Consider the following 22159-nt stretch of genomic DNA (forward strand, 5'->3'; position numbering starts at 1 on the left):
GATCTATTTTAGCTTCAGCTACCCTTTCAGGAGTAATTCTCCCCTCCTCCCTTTTTTACATAGAATTCTGTGAGAAATCAATGAAATTTCTCTGCATCATATTAATTTATTACAACGGAATGACGTATTTCTTTATTTGATATTAACCAAATTCAAGAGAGGGGACTGCCACTAACTAACCAGCAACTGATAGCTACTGTGACGATGATGCCTGTAACTGCAACATTACTCCAGGAGATACTGCAAGTGCCAGTAAGGACTCACAGATTGGGGGTGGGGGAGCCGGGGAGAGCATGTACATGCTTGTGGGAAATAAAAGAACGATGACATTATCATATGGTCCCTGGATGTTGGCTATGGGATAATGGAAAACAACTAGAAGTTGCTCAAAGACAGACCTGCTACATACTTCAGCCCTACTAAAATTTTGTTAGTGGCTCACTAATTCTGACAGGTAGAAGTCTGAAGTACATTTTCTTTTTTACTGTATAATGCACACATACAGAAAACACAACTATTCATTGTTTAAGTGAAACACTGATTTTCTGCGATACTTTCAACAAAATATTGACTTTGAACCTTATTGTCCAGTGTTCATTAGAGATGTTTAGAATCTGCGTAAATCAATAACTGCCACTGAACGAACTAAGATCAAAGTACTATAAAATCAACATCATGCAGCACCAAGGTCATATGCAGTTCAGAACAAACTAAAGAGAAAAGATTATTTATATTCTGCAGAGCGTAGGGAAAGAAGAAACTATTGGAACTGCTTGTTCCATATTGACCAGTTAACTGAATTGTCACGGCTGCTTTATCATCCTCTCCTTCATACAGAAAGCCAATGGCCTGAAACGTTAGGAATGATGGACATTTCAATCCAATGTATAAAAAATAAGCCATCAGTAGTGTTGCTGATTGTACCATCCTTTGCTCAGAACTTAAAGTTTCCTTTATATATTTATTCTCTGATATTATTTTCTGCTTACAAAATCATTAACAGCTTTCCAACACTGAGGAGAGCTTGATCAGATGTGTTCTAAATGTAGAAGCAAAAACCTAAGCAAACTGAAAAAAACACCTTTCAATTCTCTCCAGTTTGGCTACTAAAAAGATACAGCAAGATAGGAAGTTCTCTCTTCCAAAGATTACTGGAAATTAATTTATGCTGAAGACAACACAAGCAAGTCTGGTATTTTACTGGAGAACAAATTACATACAATAGATGTCAATGTCTTTTTTTTCTTGGCTATGTATCCACCATCTAGTGTCACACAAACATTACGATTTTGTTTTCAATAATCTTACTGATACACTAAACACGTTTCACAACGCAAAACATGTTAAAATGTTTGAGTTACACCATTGGAATAATTTTCCTAGGCAATTTTGGTGTCTCTGAGGTAGGAATATAGCTTCTTTTTTTTTTTTTTCTTTTGAGACCCATGACCTCTATATGCAAATATCATGAAAGCATATGCAATGTATTCTCCAGTCATGTGCAGATAAGAGTCTTACCTAATACACCACTAGGTTCAATAGGATACTCAAGGATTGATGTAGCTGGTGCCAGCGTGTAGGGGTATTCGTACGGGGTGTAAATTAAACCAGCTTCGGGTCCTGGTGGCACTATTGCAGCGGTGGGATGAGGAGTTCCGTTTGGCATGACAGCGGTTTGTATTTGTCTGATCAAAGGCATTATGGTAGGGCCAGCTGGCGTAGGAGTACGCAGGGCAGCTGGTGGGAGAACAGGCGCAGGCCCAGTAATGATCCTTGGAGCCTGGGCTGTTGCTGCAAGAGAAAAGGCAAGGGCTGCTACAGTAAGCAAAGAAATTCAGAGGAAAGTATGGAGATAGCAGTACAAAACGTGGAAAGAATGGGAAAAAAGGGGAAAAGTAGGAAAGAAGAAAAATAAAAGGAAATCATTAGTACATGCGCTGATCACACAGTGCCAAAGCACACCATTCAAATGCAAACAGCTTTCCATTTTCCAGTGTGATTAAGTATGAACATGCAAAATAAAAAAGCCATTGTAAAACAGTGAGGTAGATTTCTCAAACAGGTTACACAGCACAAAAGCTCCATTTAGACCACATTTCTTCATTTATGCTATAAAGACTGCATGAGACTGAGATGCATGCAGGAGATACAAGGAAAATACTGTCATAATCAAATACAGAGTACAAAATGTAGTGCAACTATAGAGTCCACAGATACTCAGTTATGCAGAGCTACTGTATGAGTTCTACAGTTTTGTATCTCTTATATTGTGTTTAAACATATATACAATTCCAGTTTCCAGGATCAGTGAAATTAAAGAGGATCTGGAAAAACAATGCATCTCCATTCCTACTGTAGCATGAATAACATACTCAAAATGTTTTCCACATCAATTTTCCCCAAATATAACATGTTCTTTGTTACATTAGATTACTACAGTCTTGTTTTTTTGTTTTGTCTTGCACAGTGCTTGCATATTTAATTATTTGAAGCCTGTCGGCATACAATAGGAACAACTTCTTAAACACTTACACAGATCAGCTGGTAAGAGTCAACGTTAAACTGTTCTATTCTATTGGTTAGGACAAAGATTTATATGCACTACTGCTGATCTACACTGATTTAATTAACTTACAGGTGGTCTGAGAAGAGAAATGCATGGGAAAGATTTTCGTATTTGAGAGGGTGAGTTTTGTGGATTTATTTCAAAAGTGCTCAGGCAATGCAGAATTAAAAAAACACCAAAATTTTTGTTTCTGTTTTTACACTAAAATAAACCACTATGGATTCCACATCCTCTGTTTTCAGTAAAGTCAAAAACATAAACAATGAAAATGTCTTACTACCAAACTGTGTATATTAATGTGGAAATCTCTAGTCAGAGAATGAAAAAAATCCATCATCCCACTTATACTGTTAAAATAGACCAATGGGAATAGATCAGACAAAGAAATTGCTCGAATTAATATAAAGATTTCTATGCAACAGTTTGCATCAATTTATTCTGAAAGCTATTTCACTCATAAATTTGCAATAGATTGGGGCTTCAAATAGGTTTAAAACTGAGCTAGCTCTAGATATTATAACGTTCATTAGGGGTGAAGATTTACCACCACCATTGTGGTGGTAAAAGCCCTCGCTTACGTATCTTTTTGAATCAGAAAAATTACACTGGTGTAAGCACTCTCAAATTGGCCTAACCACATTCCAACCTTTAAACATATTCAATGCTAAAATGGAGCCTGTGTGGGGAAACAAATTTGCAAATATCAGTAGGCCCTTAGTGAAAAGACTGATTTATCCGTGCTTACATTTGACACCTGTATCGTAGCTACAGCAAAAGTTTACTTTGGAACAGTATCAGAAACTACACTTGCAGAAGCAGAAATTAGATTTTAATATAGAAAACTAGTTTGTATCACACATAGCAGGTATATGCTGTCTTTAGTAGGTGTATATAATTAATTTTCAAGTGTAAATCTGCACATACTTGCATTTGCAAAAGCATCTCACACAAATCTAATGGAAGAAATTGTAAAAATGGCTCATAACATCACTGATCCCTGTGAACTCAGCAGTGAAATCAGATGATGAATTCTTGGAAAAAACATAACACTAGGGGAACACATGCAAGGCAAGATGAAAGGAAGGAATATAATACAGAAAAATGTATTCACAGTATCCTGAACATCTGTAACACTTTCAAACTGAATCTTTAAAAGTATAATTGACAAGGAGTCCACTGCCCTTTATATTTATTAAGAAAAAAAATTAATTGTAAAATAGAAAAATCTGGCTTAAGAGTTGAATTTTGTTTGAACTATATATTTGTAAATATTTCAGCCCAGACATGTTGTTCTTAAAGAAAAACAACAAAAACCAGCAACAACAGCAAAACACAAAACATCAAAAAACTTGCAAAACTTATCTACAGAAGATCATCTGCAATGGCTACCTACTGTTTTCCTACACAGTTGTTATTGTCCATTTACCTGAAAGTAGCTTTAAGAATCAAAATCTGCAAATACTAATGTTGCACTGACCCTCAAGATTATAACATGCTTACGTGATTTGATGTTGGCATCTCTGTAGGTGCCATTCAGAATTGCAAGCTCCATCAGCTGCATCTTTTTAAGGCTGTCTTCTCCTTCTGCCTGTAAATAAGAAGATGGAAAGAAAATCAGGATTATTAATTGTCAGGATTATTAATTTACTAGTGCATAAGATCTAAGGGATGTAGAATAAACTACAAGTTTTAACCAATGAAAGTATCTGCTTACCCATTACTGACAAAACCATTATGTTTTGTTAACTTTTCTTTAAAGCTAAGTACAAGTTGTTCGTTTCCTATCATTAACTGGTACTGATACATATCTTACAGGGTTTTAGAAAAGTCTCATACCATAAAATGAAAAAAAAAAGTGAAATAAAATAAAAACTGGGTTAATTTTAAGTCGATGCTTGACAGAAATTATTTAGGGAAAAAATTCTCAAGCTTTAGTAAAAAAAATTACATACTATTAAACTGGTATTAAAAAAAAAATCCACTATTGGACCAGAGGAAGAATAGAAACCCAAAGTTTTATGTAAACTTTGATTTACAGTTCTACTCTAAGTAAAACTAACTACTCCTGGAAAAATAAAAATCTTTGAGCAGCTTTTTAATATAGATGTCTTGGCTGAAGTTATCAATTCCTTTGGTGTCTTTCAATTTGCATAAATATGCAGTATTCAGTTAAACAAAAAAAAAAAAAAGGCAAAAAACCACCACCACCACAGAAAAAAAAACACTTTTTCTGTTACTAATAAAAATATAATTATTACAGTTCTGAAAACCAGACATTTTCTGATCTGTTTTTCCAGAAATACTATCATTTGTTTAGTTTACCTCCTATCAATCAGAAAACAAGATAATGACATAGGAAATTGAGGAGAGGCAGTTATATACTTTAATGTTGAGTTACCACCTTGCTTCTCACGTTGTCATTGCTGAAAAGTCTCATTCTTGGCAAAAAGGGTGCAGCTGAAGTGTGAGCTGCATTTCTTAAACTGGTTTCTTAATTTTTTAGTTTTGATTTTAACTGATCTTGTCTATTCACATATTTCCTGTATATTTGGAACAGGATTTTTACATGTAATGACAATCTGGATCATGAGATACTGTGCCATCCACTGAAAACCTAACAAAGATTTCAGAGATAGTTGTTCACCTGTCTTAAACAACAACTTCAGCAGATGGTTTGAATTAGGAATTTCAAAAGGACTAGTGATTATGAAAAATACAATTAAAAAGCCACAAAGAATAGTGATTGCCACCAACAACCAGAAGAAGCCTACTAAATAACTTTGTGTCCATTACAGCACTGCAATACTGAAACATCTCCCAAGTAAGTTAGGAGTTGATAGGAATATCCACATGCAGTGGTTCCAAAGTGAACAGAAACATTTTCAAACTAGTTTAAAGCAAAATATTGTTATACATACTTCACTGCCAAAACATTGATGAAGTAACTTACTAAATTGCAAAACAAAAAAAAAAAGTCTTAAAATTGCATTTAAGCAAATAAACTACTAGTCAACCCAGTAAGATGGGTCAAGACTAAATCACTTCCAGATGCCAGAAATGGAAGTCCTAACTGTAATACTGAGGATTTACCTAAACAGATTAAAAACTAACAATTGACATTGTTGTTAAACATACAGAATATACTCGAAGAGTTAGACATTATTTTCTTTATCTATTAAATACTGTATGACAGACCAAACTAACCCTAATAGTGAAAAAGTAAATGCATATTCAATTAGCATTTTAACTACAAATTAACTGTGCAGTTAAATACTGTTCTATCCAGATACCTCAGATTCCACAATCATGAAAATTAGACTCTCTGGAATACAAAATGTACTGATTATAGCATGCTTAATATGACAGTCTCAGAACAGAGTTGGAATTTATATGCAGAGGATTTTATTTATTCATTTTAAAGAATTTCTTATTCCACTGCATCATCACTGGTAAATTATCTATACTGTGTTGTCAACTATGATGCAATAAAAGCAATTCCAAATCTATTTTTCTATCCAGAACTTAAAGACTTTTGTCATTCTAGATATAACTTCATTTCTCCTAATTTATTTTAGCAATAAAGATTTTTAATACATTGATCCCACTTTTCCCCTCCACCCCTAATGGTTACTAATGGTTATTCTTTGCTATTGGCTTTTTGCTTGTTTATTTATTTAACAGAAAGCATGTAACCATAAAAAAAAAGCCCTCCTCTCAATGTCACCTGCATCTCCCATATAGTTCCATCAGTGTTACTAAAATTGCATACTTCCTCCAAATAAGAGTTCGGGTGATTGATCTGAGACATTATTAATGAGTCTCAGTAAATGCTGAATCTTACATTCCACTTGCTAGGATAATTATAGTAACTCCGTTATCCCAGATTTTAGACCATGGTAAATGTTTTCCAAATGTAATTATTTATAGGAAAAACTTTAAGATAGAAAACATTTTTTTCCCTTCTGGCATCCCCAAAGGAAGGAGTTACAGCAATTTAAAAGCAATAAAAGACAAAGTAATCATTCTTATAATTCCTATTTTGGATGTTTAATTTTCCTATAGGTCACTATGCTTTCTATGAGAAAACATGTGGCAATTATTTAGATTTTACAAAGTACGTTTACAAAAACAATAGCAGTCCTAAGAGTACAAAAAAGACTGAGCCCTTAACTTCAATTTTGGCAATTTAATTCTCTGGAGTACTGCTCAGCAGTTGATAAAATTTTTATTCTTTTAAACGGACTCCAAAGCATAGCTTAAAACATTTCTTTTAAGACGGTATCAGTGATAGTCCAGAGAGTCAAGATGTGGACTTGCACTGCCAGACATTAGCGCTGCCTTTCCACTTCTGGCATTTGTTTTTTCCAAACACCTATCGCAGCAAGCAAGCAAACCAACACAAACACACCAACACCCCCACCGCTCAAAAACTTGTTCATGGCTGACCACAGGGCATCTTGCCGGCTCCTCCCAGAAGATGGCACTGTTTGTTGCTCGATGCCACCACCTCCAGCCATGGTGCTCAGCACCCTGCCGGCCCCGCTCCTCCTCCTGCAGCCCCTCGCACCCTGAGGCCACCGCCTCCCCTCAGGGCGCTGGCCACAGAGGCTGTTAGGAGCCCCCTTCAGATACCTCGCCATGGCCTTTGACCTCTCGTTAGGAGCCCTTCAGATACCAGGGCATGGCCTCCGACCTCTCGTACCAAGCTCTCTACTTGAACGTCATCCACCCATAGTCAAAAACTCAAGTTTCCATGAGATGGGATAGCGAAGCAGGCCCGCGTTTCCCTGTGGCCTATCCTCTCTTCACTGCTGGCAGATGATCAAATGAGGCCCGTCGATGCAATCCATCTTAGCTGCAGGCATTTCTGCAGGCACTCGCTGTTACAGCAAAGAGAGGTTGCAGCTGGGATACAAAGGCAATCTCTAAAGGGACAGTACATTACCTGTACAATAGCTACAACAAAGCTCAGCCATTTGTACCAAAAGGAAGCTACTTTGAGCAAACATCAATAAGGTCACTTAAAGCCAGATTTGCATTACTAAGTTGAAGCTCAAGTGATTGACTCAATCCTCTCATCCTCTTAAATCTTCAGTGCTTTCTCTCTATTTCTCATGTGCAATATAACATGCTGATTAAGAAAAAAAAAAAATGCTATCTTGAAACCTGATTCTTTAAATGCAAGCACTTGCAGCTGCTCTCTGAATACGCACACTGAAGAGATGCAGTAAATCCTAACAAAGCCAACTACGTGCAGACAAGGGTGGCTGCCGCCCTGTCAACACCGGGCCAGCTCAGCTCGCTTCTCCTCACAGCAGCTTGGCCTTACTTGCGCCAGCAGTAAAAAGACCAAATGCCTGTGAGCACCGTCATTTTGAGCACCTGGTTTCCTAATCTTTATCAGAGTAGGACTAATGGTCACAAGGTTTAAAATGCTAGTAAATACTAGTGTCACCTACACCAAGCCTGCTCTAACCTGGTATTAAAACCAATGAAGATATTTTTTTTATTGACACGGTTTACAATTACCCTGTTGCTTTTTTCATTCTTACAAAAATTCACAATGAAATATTAAAAACCATCTTGACTTTGCCCCCTTCTAGAAACACACAGTGGTAGCGTCACCTCGCTGAGGTGAAGAAGGGACAGGTGTACAGACATCTATGTCTGAAAGGAGGTTTGAGGCCCACGCTGGAGATCCCACAAGAATCTGTGGAACCCTTCCCAAAACATAAGAATCCCAAACAAAATATGCAATGCTCACTATATTGATGCCCACCTACAGCAACAATTCTCCTACATTGGGTAACACTGGCTGTTTAGAAGAAAATTGAGGAGCACCACTACGAAATAAAATGCTGTCACTGAGAGCTTGTTTCACATCATGAAACAGAGTCGGGAGAGGACACTATTGCCTTCTTACTTTTTTAATGACTTCATTTTATTTTCAATGTCCAAGCTTGAGTTCAACCCTATTGAACCTCTGGTATCTCAAGATCCTCAGAGAAATTCTTTTGTTTAACTAATACTTCTGAAATCATTATATTTTAGGCACTTAAATCCCTCAGATTCTCATATGCATACAGTGTGTGCTTCAGAGTACCATACATTTTAACTTTTTATTCATACACAAAACACAAAGACATTGATAGGGAGGCCCAGGATCAGGCTGGAAGACAGACAAGCACGCAGTGCATTCCTTACACTGTATTTCAGCAGTATATTCCAATACACTGCTGAACAGAGATCCACAAGGGGCACGCTGCAGAGTACCCACACTGAGCCACATGAAGCTCCTTCGGTGCCTGCCGCTGAATTAATTCACCAACCAAACAATCCACTCAGTGATAGCAGAGATTCCTCATCCTGATAGAGCTGCTTGAGCCTCACGGTTCTTACCAGCTAAGTCTCAAAACGTATCCTGATTCTCATTACTAATGCTGGCAGGGAAAGCTCTGAGTCTTTCTGTATAAAGGACACGAGCATTTTCCCCTTAAAATGTGCATTCTTCTCTTAAAGTAACTATGTTGGAAAATACAACAAATATTTTTTCCTACATTCATAGTAATAGAAATATGCTTATTTAGGTGATGTTAGTGACTTTTGTGGACAGCGTGGCTTCCAAATGTCACACATTTTGGAAGATGTTTCTGCATGCTGCAGAAATGCATGCCTGCACTTCAGCTGGATTCTCAACTGACCTGAGCTCAGCCCTAGTAAAGGTGCAGCCAGTGCTGGCTTTGGTTAACACAGCAGGCCTTAATCAGTTGTTTCAGGGCCATCCGTTCAGGATCAGACAAGGAGCAGCAGGTAGGAAGTGATGGTGAAACAAAGTGATGCGTAAATCAACTGCAGATGCAAAGACAAGAAATCAGTCAATCTTCCCCAGCCAACTGTGGTGGGTGCCTGTCCCGTCAGGCTGATGGAAAGAATAACCAAGCAGCCCCAGCAAGGCAAGAGCACCAAAGAGCAGCATTCACCTTTCAAGTACCTCAGCAACTTCTCGCACAGACTATACGTTCCCTGCTTGCCCCATACCACCTCTAGTTAAGCAGAAATACTCGGTGGTGGTTCGGCACCTTTCTTGCCACCCACAAAGAGGGAGCAGCTATGTCTTCCAGCTGATACCTTTTGTCCAAGTCCCCGTGCTTCTCTCCACATCACTTCATGTTAAGAGTTTTGCCAACAGCACAGTATATTTTTACGTACACAGTTAAGGAGTTAAATAATTTTATACACACTCTAATCATAATGGCAGAGAACTTGGCAGCTTTGAAAAGACACTATAATAACGAACAAGAATAGATACATAAAACCCTTCCTCAAATAGAAAAGTCAGAGTTGGCACATACAGTAAACATCTTTTCTCCCACCGTACCTCTGGAAAGACACATACATTAAATATGAAGACTTGTATTAACCTGTGTATCTGTATCAGACAAACGACCTGCAACTCATTAATTTAATATAAATTTTGGTAGCACCACAAGTAGTTTTCTGTCACTGATCGTGCCTCTCACAGCGCGGGAGCCCCGCAGGGGTCTGTCACCCTGCCTTCCCACATCCCCAGCTGCTGGGGCAGGGTAGCAGCTGCAGCTTCCTCGCCAGCTCTCCGACACTCACTTTGACTCAACGCGCTGTGGAATGCTTTTATCTAGCTGACAAAGAAAAATGTTCCACTGCAATTCACTTGTAGATCAGTAAGTATTCCAAACATACCATGCGCCAGTCAAACAGCCTTTACACATGAATGTCTCCATTCAGGGACAAAAACCTTCCATTCATAATTGATAAACAAAAAAACTCACAAACAATATACTACAAATTCCTAGACATACACGTATTAGAAAAAAAAAAACAGATATCAGGCATCAATATATTATAAAATATGTTATAAAAGACCACAGGGAAATGCATCGGAAACCCTGAAGGTAAACACACTGAATTTACTGTTTGGAAGGGTTTTGTGGTATTATTTTTTTTTCAGTATCTATGGTGTCAAAAGACCAATGTACCTACTGCAATGAAATCCTAGTCAAGATGAAAAGTAACCACATATAAAACACAAAATAAAAGGGCTTTTTAAAAGAATATGAATTTGAGTGCCTAAACTGCCCATCAATTACTTCTGTAAAACACCAGATTTCCCTTTTGTAAAGGCTAACTTTTACTTCTGGCAAGCTACTCTGTTACTCAGATTTAAGGAATAAACATCCTGTAATCCCTTCCCCACAAGAAACTTGACAAAGGCTTTTAAGTTTCCCATGTCTAGAACATAAATATGGATAGTTAGAAGCTGTTGGTAAAAATTTGCCATTTAGACTTTCTCATCCTTGTTTGTATACTTCTGATGGTGACGGAGCAGAGGCCTACAACATCACTTTGTTGGTACTAAGGAGAATTTGCCAGAGCATTATTCTGGCATCATGCAGCAGCTACTGTTTTATCAGAGGAGGCTCCTCCACATACTTTGAGACAAAGTAAAATAAATCACTACTTCAAGACCACCCATATTTCTTAGAACCCTGTATGCCATTAATGATGCTGTGGCATTGAATAGGTGGCACGCTGTAGCTCAGTTATTTCTCTATTTCCTTTTCAACACTGATACACACTGCTGTGTCTATAAGGACAGGCAAAGATAAATTAGCATCATTATTTCTTCTGGGCAACACAGCCTGCTTATCTTCTTCAAAGCAAGCTCTCAGTTCAAATGATATGCAAAGAAGACTGTGCTGTTTCACTTGACAAATTCATTGGTCATAATGTTAAAGATACACTAGGGGGAAAAGGCAGCATATCTTTTTACACTTCCCATCACCTTATCTGACATATCCATGTTTAATCATGATACTTGGCTTACCAGTTATATTTTCGAGAGTCCTTATGCCCCCCTCCCCCACTTTCCATTTCTGCAACAAGAAAATACAGATAAGGTACTGAAAAATCAGCATGAAGCACATTTTATAAGCCAGACTGAAATACAGTATCACTGAAACCTAGGGGCTTTTTTCACCAAATATCTCCCAGGTACTACTTGTTAGTGTATTGAAAAAATTTACCTGAAGCGTTCTGCTTGACCTTAACGAATTTTTATGCCTGTCTCAACATTTCTCGAAGACAGACATAGCAGAATGATATTTATATCAGAGTCTGGGGGTTTCAAGGACATAACCTCCCTTGGATTAATTATACTGAATGCCCAACAGTATTTTAAGTCTAAAATTTGCTTTTTGTTTGGCTCTTTTTTATGAATTGTCTTTTCCTCACACCCCAGTCTTTTAAGCATTAATAAAGATCAGCGACAAGAACCTACATACACCACACAGAACAGCAATTCACAAAGCTCCAGGACAGAAACACCTTTCATGATATATATATACCAACCCGCCCCAAATCCTAGAAGAAAATAACATTTATACAGTACTCTCTACAATGTTTCCAAAAAGACAGAATTGTACTGAAATACATTGATTTATTTATTAATATATGTATTAAGATTCAAATGAAAGAACAATCAATAATGTGAACTACAGCATTAGATCTATTTTTAGCAATGTGAAAGCCCATTTAAAAAACTTACAGAGCTAAACACTATTTTTGGTATTTCTAATTTTGGACACCCAAAAGGTCCTCCTCAATGGTTAGTTTAATTCTGAAAAGAAGGAGCTAAACTATATGCACACTGAATGAAATGCTACCAGGCAGGCCTCTGGTATAAATTTTCCACACAGAACTCTACCAGCAACATCTTAAGTACCTCAAACATCGCAGGAATCAGAACAGAGCAGGAATCAAACACAACCCGTATCATGCAGGTCTTTATTCCAGCTATAGCTTTTGAAACAGACTGAACTGTGCCAAAACACTTGGGATGTTGTGTTGATGCATTCCACTGACACTGGGACAAATGTTTCAACCCACCCTGTATATTAAGTATATGATAAAAATAATTTCACCAACTTATGCTTCGCAACTATCTAAAATCAAGGTGGCTATTCTAATAGGTATAGATGAGAGGCAGCTGCTAGAAAAATAAAATGGGAATAAAAATATGCTTATTTAAATCTAGCCTGATCTGTCACATTTATTTTTCCTTTGTTATCCCAGGAGTTTTCTATTCAAGGTTTGAGATTGTAAACTGAACAGCTCTAAGTTTCCCATAAGTACAGCAAAGACACTGAATTCAAATATCATCTCCTCCACCCTCAAAAAGAGCCCATTATTTCAAAACTAGTATTTTGTTGCAAACTGTAGACTCAAATGCCAGCTAATTCTTTCCAGCTATGCTAATGTTTTAGTACATAAACAAAGCCTTTCATTCTCAAAACGGTACTGAAATATGACCCCATGTTTTCATATGTTAAACATGTCCATTATGTTTTTAATCTGTTCCCACACAGAAATGAAAAAAGAAAGCAAGAAAAATGACATTTCATTTCAGATCAGATTTACTAATCTAGGAATAAAGTGACAAGTTCTCTCCCTTTACAGCAACAAAAGAAAAGTAACTGCTGGTGACAACAGCGAAAAGATTGGTGCTGTGAGTTAGGGTACATCTTTCGAGTGTACCTTCTCTTACGTGTTTCATTAAGCACATTATTCAGGGTTGCATGCTGTCACATGGAAATTCAAGCTGTGGTAGTAACTTTTAAGACATTTTTATCTTCAGCTTGAGGTGTCCTAAAAAGGTAATACTGATCAATTAAAATAAACTCATCTTTTAGGATACAGAGTAAAAGCATGAATGTTTAGGCTTATCCAGTTTTAAGACACAGGGAGTAGCAGCCATCCCCAGTAGCTTCTTAGACTACCACACTGCTATAGTCACATTGTCAACAAGAATCATGATGACTAAGTGTGATGAGGAAACCAACTTAAATTGCTTCTGCATTTCACCTACCCTCCCTTTTGTAATAGGTCTACATTTTTTGGTTTCCAAAGGAACAGGATGTGTGATGGCACGGTTCTGTTGACACTTGTTTTCTCTCTCTCGGGTGGAGTAGTCTAATGACAAATGACTATAATGAAGAACCCTGTATAAAGCTACCATTTATATATACGTATATCTAAGACGCACAAAAATACAACTGACTTAAGTCTTAAATTTCAAGATCCCCTGAGGAAACAAAGTGGAAGGGACCTATGCACTCAGTATATATTTTTAAAGTAATTCCCAACAGCTGCTAAAATGTGAATGAGTACTAAAAGTTCACAATTGCTTCCAGCTGCTTACCAGCATAGGTGCAACCACAGATCTGTTGACTCTGAGGCATGCGTGTCTTACATGGATTTTACTGCTATTCTAGTATAAATGTTACTCTAAAAATCGAAGTTAATTTTTCCATAAGCACCACAGACGCCTGCCCGACTTTCCTCACACTCCGAGAGCTGACGAGGCCCATGACCAGGCGACAGGAGTGTTCCAGCTGGCTGGGCTTCCCTCGCTTATGGCTGGCTAAAACCTGCTTTCACACAGCTTAAAAATATAGAGAAGTGAAAAAAAGACTGGTGTGAGCACTCTTTAGGGGACAAATATGTCAATCACATGACCTTCTGTTTGAAGGCTCAAGCTGCTCGAGGCGGTGTGTTGCTAGGGAGAAGGCTTTCTTTGCTATTTATTGAGCTTTCTTTCCAGCTTTGAGACTAGCCAATGATGACTTTCCAGAGGCAGCAGTGAGAGCTCAGTGCTGCCTGGCCGAGGCCGTCAACAAAGGGCCTTTGAGGAGCGCTTCCTCCTGAGCGCGTGATGTGACATGACACGACATGACCGCACGCCTGTGCGACCGAGGGACCTCCTTCCTGTTCCCCTACAGCACAGCAACCCACAGTGATCCTGGGAGCGCTGACTGACCGCCCTTTTGTGCCCAGGTCCTCTGGCACTGCGGCACCTCAGTGCACCAGCCAGCAAAGCGCCCGTCAGCAAGCAGCCGGGGAGGGCAGCGGGGAACCCAGGTAACCCCCAGCGCCTGCTCACGCTGCCATGTGGCCAGAGCCAAGGCGAGGCCTGAAAGTTTCTATCAGTTCGTACCGTTGTTTTAATGTTATTGCTACCTACGTTTAGCATTTTAAAATGCTAAACTTTTAAGGCAAAGTCCCATACATTTGGCCAAGAGACTTCTGAAGCATTCATCTTACAGAAAAATATGTACGGATTTTAGTTCTTCATTAATTCCATTAATCTTGGGCATCAGCACTTAATAGCTTCACTTACAAAAGATTAGTGTATTCATAGTAAATCATGAAAAATCATGTCATATATTTCAGTTTCCTGTAACTATTCCACAGAAGTGATTATCATTTTACTTCTATTAAGAAAAGCACGTTTCCAGTGTACTTCGTTTAGATTAATTAAAACATATGCAAGTCTTGTTTTAATTGTTATTTAATGACTCTTGGAGCTGGAGTAGGATGCATTGATTGTGTTAACGGAAGTAAAACCAGCTTCTTGCTTCAAGACATTCACCTTTTGGCTTTGTGAGTTTATTGCTTTCAAGGGCCGTATTTAGTGTCCAGATTTGGACATATAAGAACTACCTATTTTTCATGATGTAACACAGCTCAAATGCTCAACTTCACAGACAAAACTTTATTCTAAAATTTATAGATCCTTTCAATTAAAATTTGGAGACATTAACAATTATTTTTGTTATAAAGTTTTACTAGAACTTTAAAAATATATGTATTTTGAAAAATGCCTTATCAATTACAGGTAAAATATCTTTCCATTATTTTCCAATTTACACACACGCAAAAAATGTATTTTGGCAATTTATGTATAGGATAGTTAGAAAACCTTTCCTAAAACTGTTTTTTTATTAAACAGCAGTTCCCATAAAAAGTGCTTTCTGGAGACTGAGGTTAACAGCCCTCCTGCCCCCAACTTCCAAATGCCTTGTACAAATATCAGGCCTACCACTTGTGTGCATGGGACATGTCAGAACAGTATCTGCTGCAAGCAGAGAGACACACATTTCACATACAGAAAAGAGACTACAGTATAACAAATAGAGTTTTCTACCCAGAAGAGACTTGGGATCATGAGCTGAGTATCAATGACTCACCAAAACATATGACTCCTTAAACGATTGGAAAGTCCCCAGACAAATTACTGAGCAGAACATTTTCACCTTTTTCCAAATACGCTATGTTACCAGAATACAGCAGAGCAGGTGCAGAGATGGGTGGAGACCTCAATCTGCTTACCTCTCAGAAAAGATCAGACAAAGCTCACCCTGCCACTAGCAAACCTGCGGGGCAATCAGGAATATCAGGCTAGCACAGGCCTCAAGAAGTCATCCAAACGTTACTTATGCGGCAAGAAGCTCCCACAGAACATCTGACAATCCTGGGAAGGTTCTCAAGACTGAGATGACTAAACAACAGGCTCATGGAGATTCCCCGGAGGCTAGCTGAAGGGTGAGAAATGGGATGCTTGTGGAGAAAAGGGGAAAGAATACAGATGTGAATGTTCTAGTCTTATTAAAACACAGGAAAAAAAGGTGGAGAATACTAATGTAATAAAGTAGACAAGAGTATCTGAAGTACCAGAATCATCACAGTGATATACAAAAAGCAAGCAAGAAAAAAACATGTAAGAATACAGCCTGAAATAAACGAACAGGACGAAACCAAAACAAAGTTAAGCACCAGCCACTGGCTGACTTGTCTGGCCACAGGAACCTTGCTGGACTGGATGCTGACACCTGAAGAGGCAACTGCACTTCCCCTCTGCGCTCCCAGCTGCTGCAGCACCCCGCTGGCTCCCTGGGCTGCTCAGCTCACCCAGCTGGCAGCAAGTGGTCCCCTGCCCCTCCTCCTGCACACAAAGGGGTAACTCTGGATGCAGTGCTTGGGAGAGCAGGATCAGCTTTGGCATTGAGAGCAGGATCAGCCTTGGCACTGAGAGAAGGGAAAAACGGAAGAACAGGTACAACTACTTTATACTTCTCTGACTTTTAAATTCAACATCATTGCACTTTTATCCAGTGAGGAGACGCTACCTGCGTATCCTGCCTTTGTCTCTTAGCCAAGCACTTTGCAGGCTATGCTAGTTTCTCAGTATCATCCTCTATAAATTTATTCCAGAGGAGTCTGTGCACCAAGGTCTTCTCCGGAGAATGCCCCCTTCCCCACGGCATTATCTCCTCTATGGGCTGAAGTTAATTGCTGTAAATATCACTTCTCTTCTTCCTGAAGTTTGTGGGAATAGAAATGTTGTTTTTGCAGAGTTACATTGTTTAGAAGGAGGGAATGTGGTACTGAGATATGCTTACAGTGATAAGAAAGTTTAGCAGGCGACCTAGTAAAATGCAGACAACCAGTCTCCTTAGGACAATTAGGTGAAAATCACGGTGTCAAGTCAAGTCAGATAAGTGAAGAAACATTACCACTTCAAACAGTAAAAATGTCAAAAGAAATTTGAAATTTAACAGGCCAGCAACTGAAGGCCATGCATTGTTTGTGAAGCATCAGATAGATTGTGAACCTGGATTACCCACTCAGTGGGGAAACAGGGGAGGGTCCTGCCATCAAAAGGTATATAAACTGTGTTTTGGAACTAGTAGATGCGCTCTCTCCTGCTTGTGGGGCGCCCGCCATTGCAATCGCGAATAAATTACTACTTCACTGAGATCCTCGCCTGAGCCTAAGTTATTGGCTACGGAGTGTTTCTCACAATTTGGGGGCTCGTCCGGGAGCCAGTCACCTACTGGGGAGCCCCACCGCCGCAGCAGCAGGAAGGCATGCCCCGCTGATTTCAGCGGTCCTGTGCATCGACGGTGGCGGTTCTGCGGAAAGCTGACAGAGGGCCCGAGACTGGTTAAAGAGGCAGGATCCGTGAAGTAGTGGGGAAAGGAAGAAGGTAGGCACTCCGGGTTTTTAAGAATCGATCCGGTAACTCTGTGCACAGACCAAGGTAAGAAATATTAAGTATTGCCTTGGGGGTCGGGTATCTGGTGTATGGTAAGCCCTTGCACGGGGAAGTGCTGGCACTACACCAGGGGAATCTGGTGTACGGTAATCCTTGCACGGGGAAGTGCTTGGAAGTACACCAGGGAATCTGGTAAACTCAGGTGTGCGGTAACGCTGGCACGGGGAAGTGCTTGGCGGTACACCCCCATCTTTCAGTACGTTGGTGTGTGGTACACTGCAGAAGGGAAAATTCTGTAGCACATACTGGCGAGGGTTAGGAAAGATGGGAAGTACGAGTTCCAGGGAATCTGGTAAACTCATAGGTGTGCGGTAACGCTGGCACGGGGAAGTGCTTGGCGGTACACCCCCATTTTTCAGTACGTTGGTGTGTGGTACACTGCAGAAGGGAAATTTCTGTAGCACATACTGGCGAGGGTTAGGAAAAATGGGAAAATATGAGTTCCAGGGGACAGGGAGATATCCCTGGGGGAGTGCCTACTAATAGTTCTTCCTGAAGAATGATAAGAAATTGGAAACATAATCCCAAAATTAGAGGGATTGTAAAAGAAAAATAATTTAAAAAGGTTAAATATTGTGTATCAGTCTGGACAAAAAGAACCAATTAAGGAAACAGCAGTATTTTGGCCAAAATACGGGTCTGATGAAAATTCAGGCTTTAAATTTATGTGTAAACAAGAAGATTCCTTTTTCAGAGAAGGAGCCAAGTTATGCTCCCTATAATCTTAATATTGAACTGGTGGCAGCAGCAGTCACTCCGGGAAGGGAGACAGGGACTGTAATTAACACTGTCCCTAAAGAAGGATCGTACTCTAGGCTCTGGCAAGAATTAGAACAAGGTAGAAGAGATATTGAGAATTTTGCCTTCCCTGATACTAACAGTACTAACACTAACAGTGTATCCTCTAAGGTGAACTACCCCCTCCTCCTTACCAGCAGAGAGGTTAGGATTTTTAAGAAGGAGAGGAAGTCTTTATTCGAGGACCCCAACAGCCTAGTTGAACAATTAGACCAGTTCCTACGACCTAATTTATACTCTTGGGGGAGGGAATTATGTCTATAAGTATGTTGTCTACAGGGAAAGAAATGGGAATGATCAGGAGGAGAGCTGCTATACAAGAATGGGAAAGAGCTCATCCTCCAGGACCAGGGGTAATACTGGCAGGGCAGAAATACCCACTTGCCAATCCTGGCTGGAATAATAATAGTGTGCAACACAGAAATCATATGAGAGACTTGGGGTCAGAATGAGAAAGTACTTGGGGATGAGACCTGAGGACCCAGTATCCCAAGGGCTCCTGAAAGTTCATTGTGTGGTTAAAGCCTGGCAAAATACGCAGAAAATGCTTTAGAAGGTGGGGGGATGTAGTGAATGGTCACTGGGGGATCCTCCTGCAGGAGGCCCTGGAGGCGTGTGTCTGGAGGGGAGATAAGAAGGAAAAAAAGAAAAAAAAAAAAAAAAAAAAAAAAAAAAAGGTGAAACTAATGGTATTGACAGTGCAGCAGGTAGTGAAGCAGAGGGTCGGAGAAAGAGGAAGAAAATCTTCAGGGGGAGTTAGGGCCAGGATGGAAAGGAGAGGAAGAGAGATGAAGGAATGGCAGGCAAAGAAGGCTGCCTGTGTTGTGGCCTGAGTCCTAGCAGGGACAGGCTTTGATAAGATGTTTTAAGTGTGGCCAGGCTGGCCACTTCGAATAGGAATATCCAGAGTGGAAGAAGGAGGAAAGAAGGAAAATGGGATGAAATATGCTATATTGATATGTTGTTTATCTTGGAGGGAAAAGGTATGGAATTAAGTTGGACCCTGACTGAGCCTTTGGTGCTGGTATTAGAAAAGTACGGGCTGGAGAAAGATAAAGGAAGTGTTAAAAGGGTTGCTGAAGGTGTTAAAGGTGTGGCATGTAGTATTTAACAGAGCTGTTTGAAATTGAATGAGCAGGGAAAGGTGATGTAGGCATTATCTAAGTAACAGTCTGGAAGTTTTGGTATATTTGCATATTTGCTGTGGTGTTTGGTCAGTTTCCCAAGCATCGGGGAGGGGGGAACAGCCTGCTCCTCCAGAGGCCTCTCCAGCGGCCGCAGGGGGGCTTCGGCTCCAGCGCCTGGAGCGCCTCCTCCCCCTCCTTCTGCACTGACTTTGGTGTCTGCGGGGGGGTTTCTCGCTCTCCCAACTGCTGCTGAGCAGCAGGTTTTTGTTTGTTTCTTTGTTTGTTTTCGTGGATGTGCTCTCACAGAGGCACGGACTGTATTGCTCATGGCTTGGCTCTGGGCGGCAGTGAGCCCCTTTGGGGCCAGATGAAATTGTCTCTTACCTGCCACGGGGAGGCTTCTGGGTTTTTCTCACGGGGGCTGCCACTGCAGTTTCCCACGCCCCCCCCACTCACACCCCCCGAACCTTGCCATCAAACCCAATACACTGGGGTCATTACTGACTTGTAAAGCATCAGGGATTAAATTAACTAATGAAACCCTAAAAAGTGATGGGGGTAGAAGGGGCTGGAATAACAGTGCCACTTTTGGGGGATACCAACCTGAGACCAGGGGATAAAATGATCACTGGGTAATTATTGTATGTACCCAAGGCAGGGACTAACTTGTTGAGAAGGGATTTAATGATTAAATTGGGCATTCAAATAGTAAATTGTTAGACTGGAATAACAGTGTTATTAATGGAGTGCTCTCAGGCCCTGAGAGCAAACATACATGTATATTCACCTCTGACTGGAAAGACCCTGAAATGGGGGCGGAAGCAACAATATAGGTGGACAATTTTACCCCAAGGGTTTACTGGGCCACCTATCTATTTGGTTAAGTTCTAAAAAAAAAAAAGATTTTGGAGCAATTACAACCTCCCAAGGGGGTATTAATGTTAACAAATATGTGGATTGTTTTCTATTGTCAGGACAGGAGAAAAGAGTTGTGAAGAAAGCTACTAACAAGATATTCAACTTTCTGGGAAAGCAGGGCTTGGGAGTATTGAAAAATAAATTACAATATGGAGAAAGAGAAGTCAGGTATTTAAGGCATCTAATGTCTGAAGGAAAACAGAATAAATGCAGAGAGGAGTTCCAGCAGGGAATTGTTGAAAATTAAGAAAGAACTAAAAAGTTTTAAAAGAAAGATTTTTTTTTAAGGAATCAGGAGCCATGAAGTCTGAAGGAAAATGGATACTCCCTGATGGGAGAGAAATGCTGAATAAAGTGATAATGAGGCAAATATTAACTGTTTTACATCAAAAGAGTCATTGGGAGGTGCAAGCAACGTGTGATGTTGTGCTAAAAAAGTATGTCTGTATAGGAATATACACTTTAGCGAAGCACATATGCAGAGGATGTACTATATGTCAAAAGGTAAATAAAAAGGTCTTCTGTAACCCATCTAGAGGGGGACGGGAGCCAGGGATTTGACCTTTCCAAAGTATACGGGTAGATTTTACTGAGTTACTTGTTTGTCCTAATTGACCACATGACTGGATGGGTGTAAAGCTTTACTGCAAGGGTTAAAGCAGGCCTTAGCGATTGAGTGGGATTTTCACAGCCCCTGGCACCCCTCCTCTTCTGGGAAGGTGGAGCGAATGAATCAGACATTAAAGAAGCAATTAACTAAACTAGTGTTAGAAACCCAGCTTCCTTGGGTAAAATGCTTACTCCTACAGGTTTAAACAGCACCAAGAAAGGATATAGGAATTTCACCATATGAGATGCTGTTCAGATTGCCCTATCTGGGCAGAAGGGATGAGATACCACAATTCAAAACAAGAGAGTTTTCTTAAGAACTGTATTCTGGGGTTGTTCTGTTCTTTGTCATTTCTCAGGACCTGTGGGTTGTGGGCTCAAACCCCACCTTTGGAATTTCCCATTCACCACCATCACCCAGGAAACCGGGTCCTGATTTGGACCTGGAAAGAGTCAACTCCGGCCTGAATGGGAAGGACAATTACTAACCACTGAAACAGCCGTAAGAACTGCGGAAAAAGGTTGGACTCACTATACTCGAGTGAAGGCATCCGTCGACGCTAGTACCTGGGATGCTGTTCCTACAAAAGACTTGTTGGAAGTTGAAATTGAAGAGAAAAATCTCATAGTGGACTCTGAGCAGGATAAGAGCTTACAATTGTAAACTAACCTTTTATTTTCACAGGTAACTAACGACTGTGACTTGTGATTGAGAGAAAGAACAGACCTATAGCGAATTGCAGTGCTCCCAAGGGGGGGTTGTTATAGTAGTAGTGTACATCTTATTTTTTTTTGTATCGATAATTATTTGGAAACCTAAGGTTTAAAAATAATGACAGGGAAAAATCGATTACTAATTTTGTTTTTAGTGATTCTAGGCCTCAGAGAAGGCCTCGGTCAATTGGCAACTTGGAAAAGGCATGACCAGATAATAGCAAAAACGGGATACCCCGTCAAAATATGGGTGACTGTGACAGAGGGTTATGTACCACATTCTGTCACGTTTGATGTTTGTGAGGTGTTAGCTTGTGGAGATTTAAATGCCCAACGACAATTGAGCAGAGAGAACAAATAACTGAGAGAGACCCAACAGCCAGATTGAGAATAGCTGTATGGAAACAATCCTCTATTGCCATCAGAGAAAGGGAGAAACTCAAGGAGAAAACAGGAGAGAAAACAGGAGGCCCTCTGAAATGTGGCAGTTCAAAC

The 22159-nt window shown here is 39.9% G+C and overlaps 1 protein-coding gene across 44 annotated transcripts in view; it reads right to left on the bottom strand.

The window, feature by feature from the left end:
* QKI (QKI, KH domain containing RNA binding) overlaps positions 1-22159 on the bottom strand; it is a 449819-nt gene that overhangs the window by 298265 nt on the left and 129395 nt on the right. For 38 of the 44 annotated variants that reach the window (XM_072035850.1, XM_072035847.1, XM_072035848.1 and 35 more), the window contains 2 exons: positions 4067-4154; positions 1519-1815 (listed from right to left, as the gene is read on the bottom strand). In XM_072035850.1, the coding sequence (XP_071891951.1) occupies positions 1519-1815; positions 4067-4154 (385 nt within the window). The remainder of the gene's footprint in view (positions 1-1518; positions 1816-4066; positions 4155-22159) is intronic. The other 6 variants (XM_038176196.2, XM_072035881.1, XM_038176199.2 and 3 more) reach the window with 2 other exon arrangements.

This window comes from Anas platyrhynchos, chromosome 3 (genome assembly GCF_047663525.1).
Source record: "Anas platyrhynchos isolate ZD024472 breed Pekin duck chromosome 3, IASCAAS_PekinDuck_T2T, whole genome shotgun sequence".
In the NCBI taxonomy this organism is placed as follows: Eukaryota; Metazoa; Chordata; class Aves; order Anseriformes; family Anatidae; genus Anas; species Anas platyrhynchos.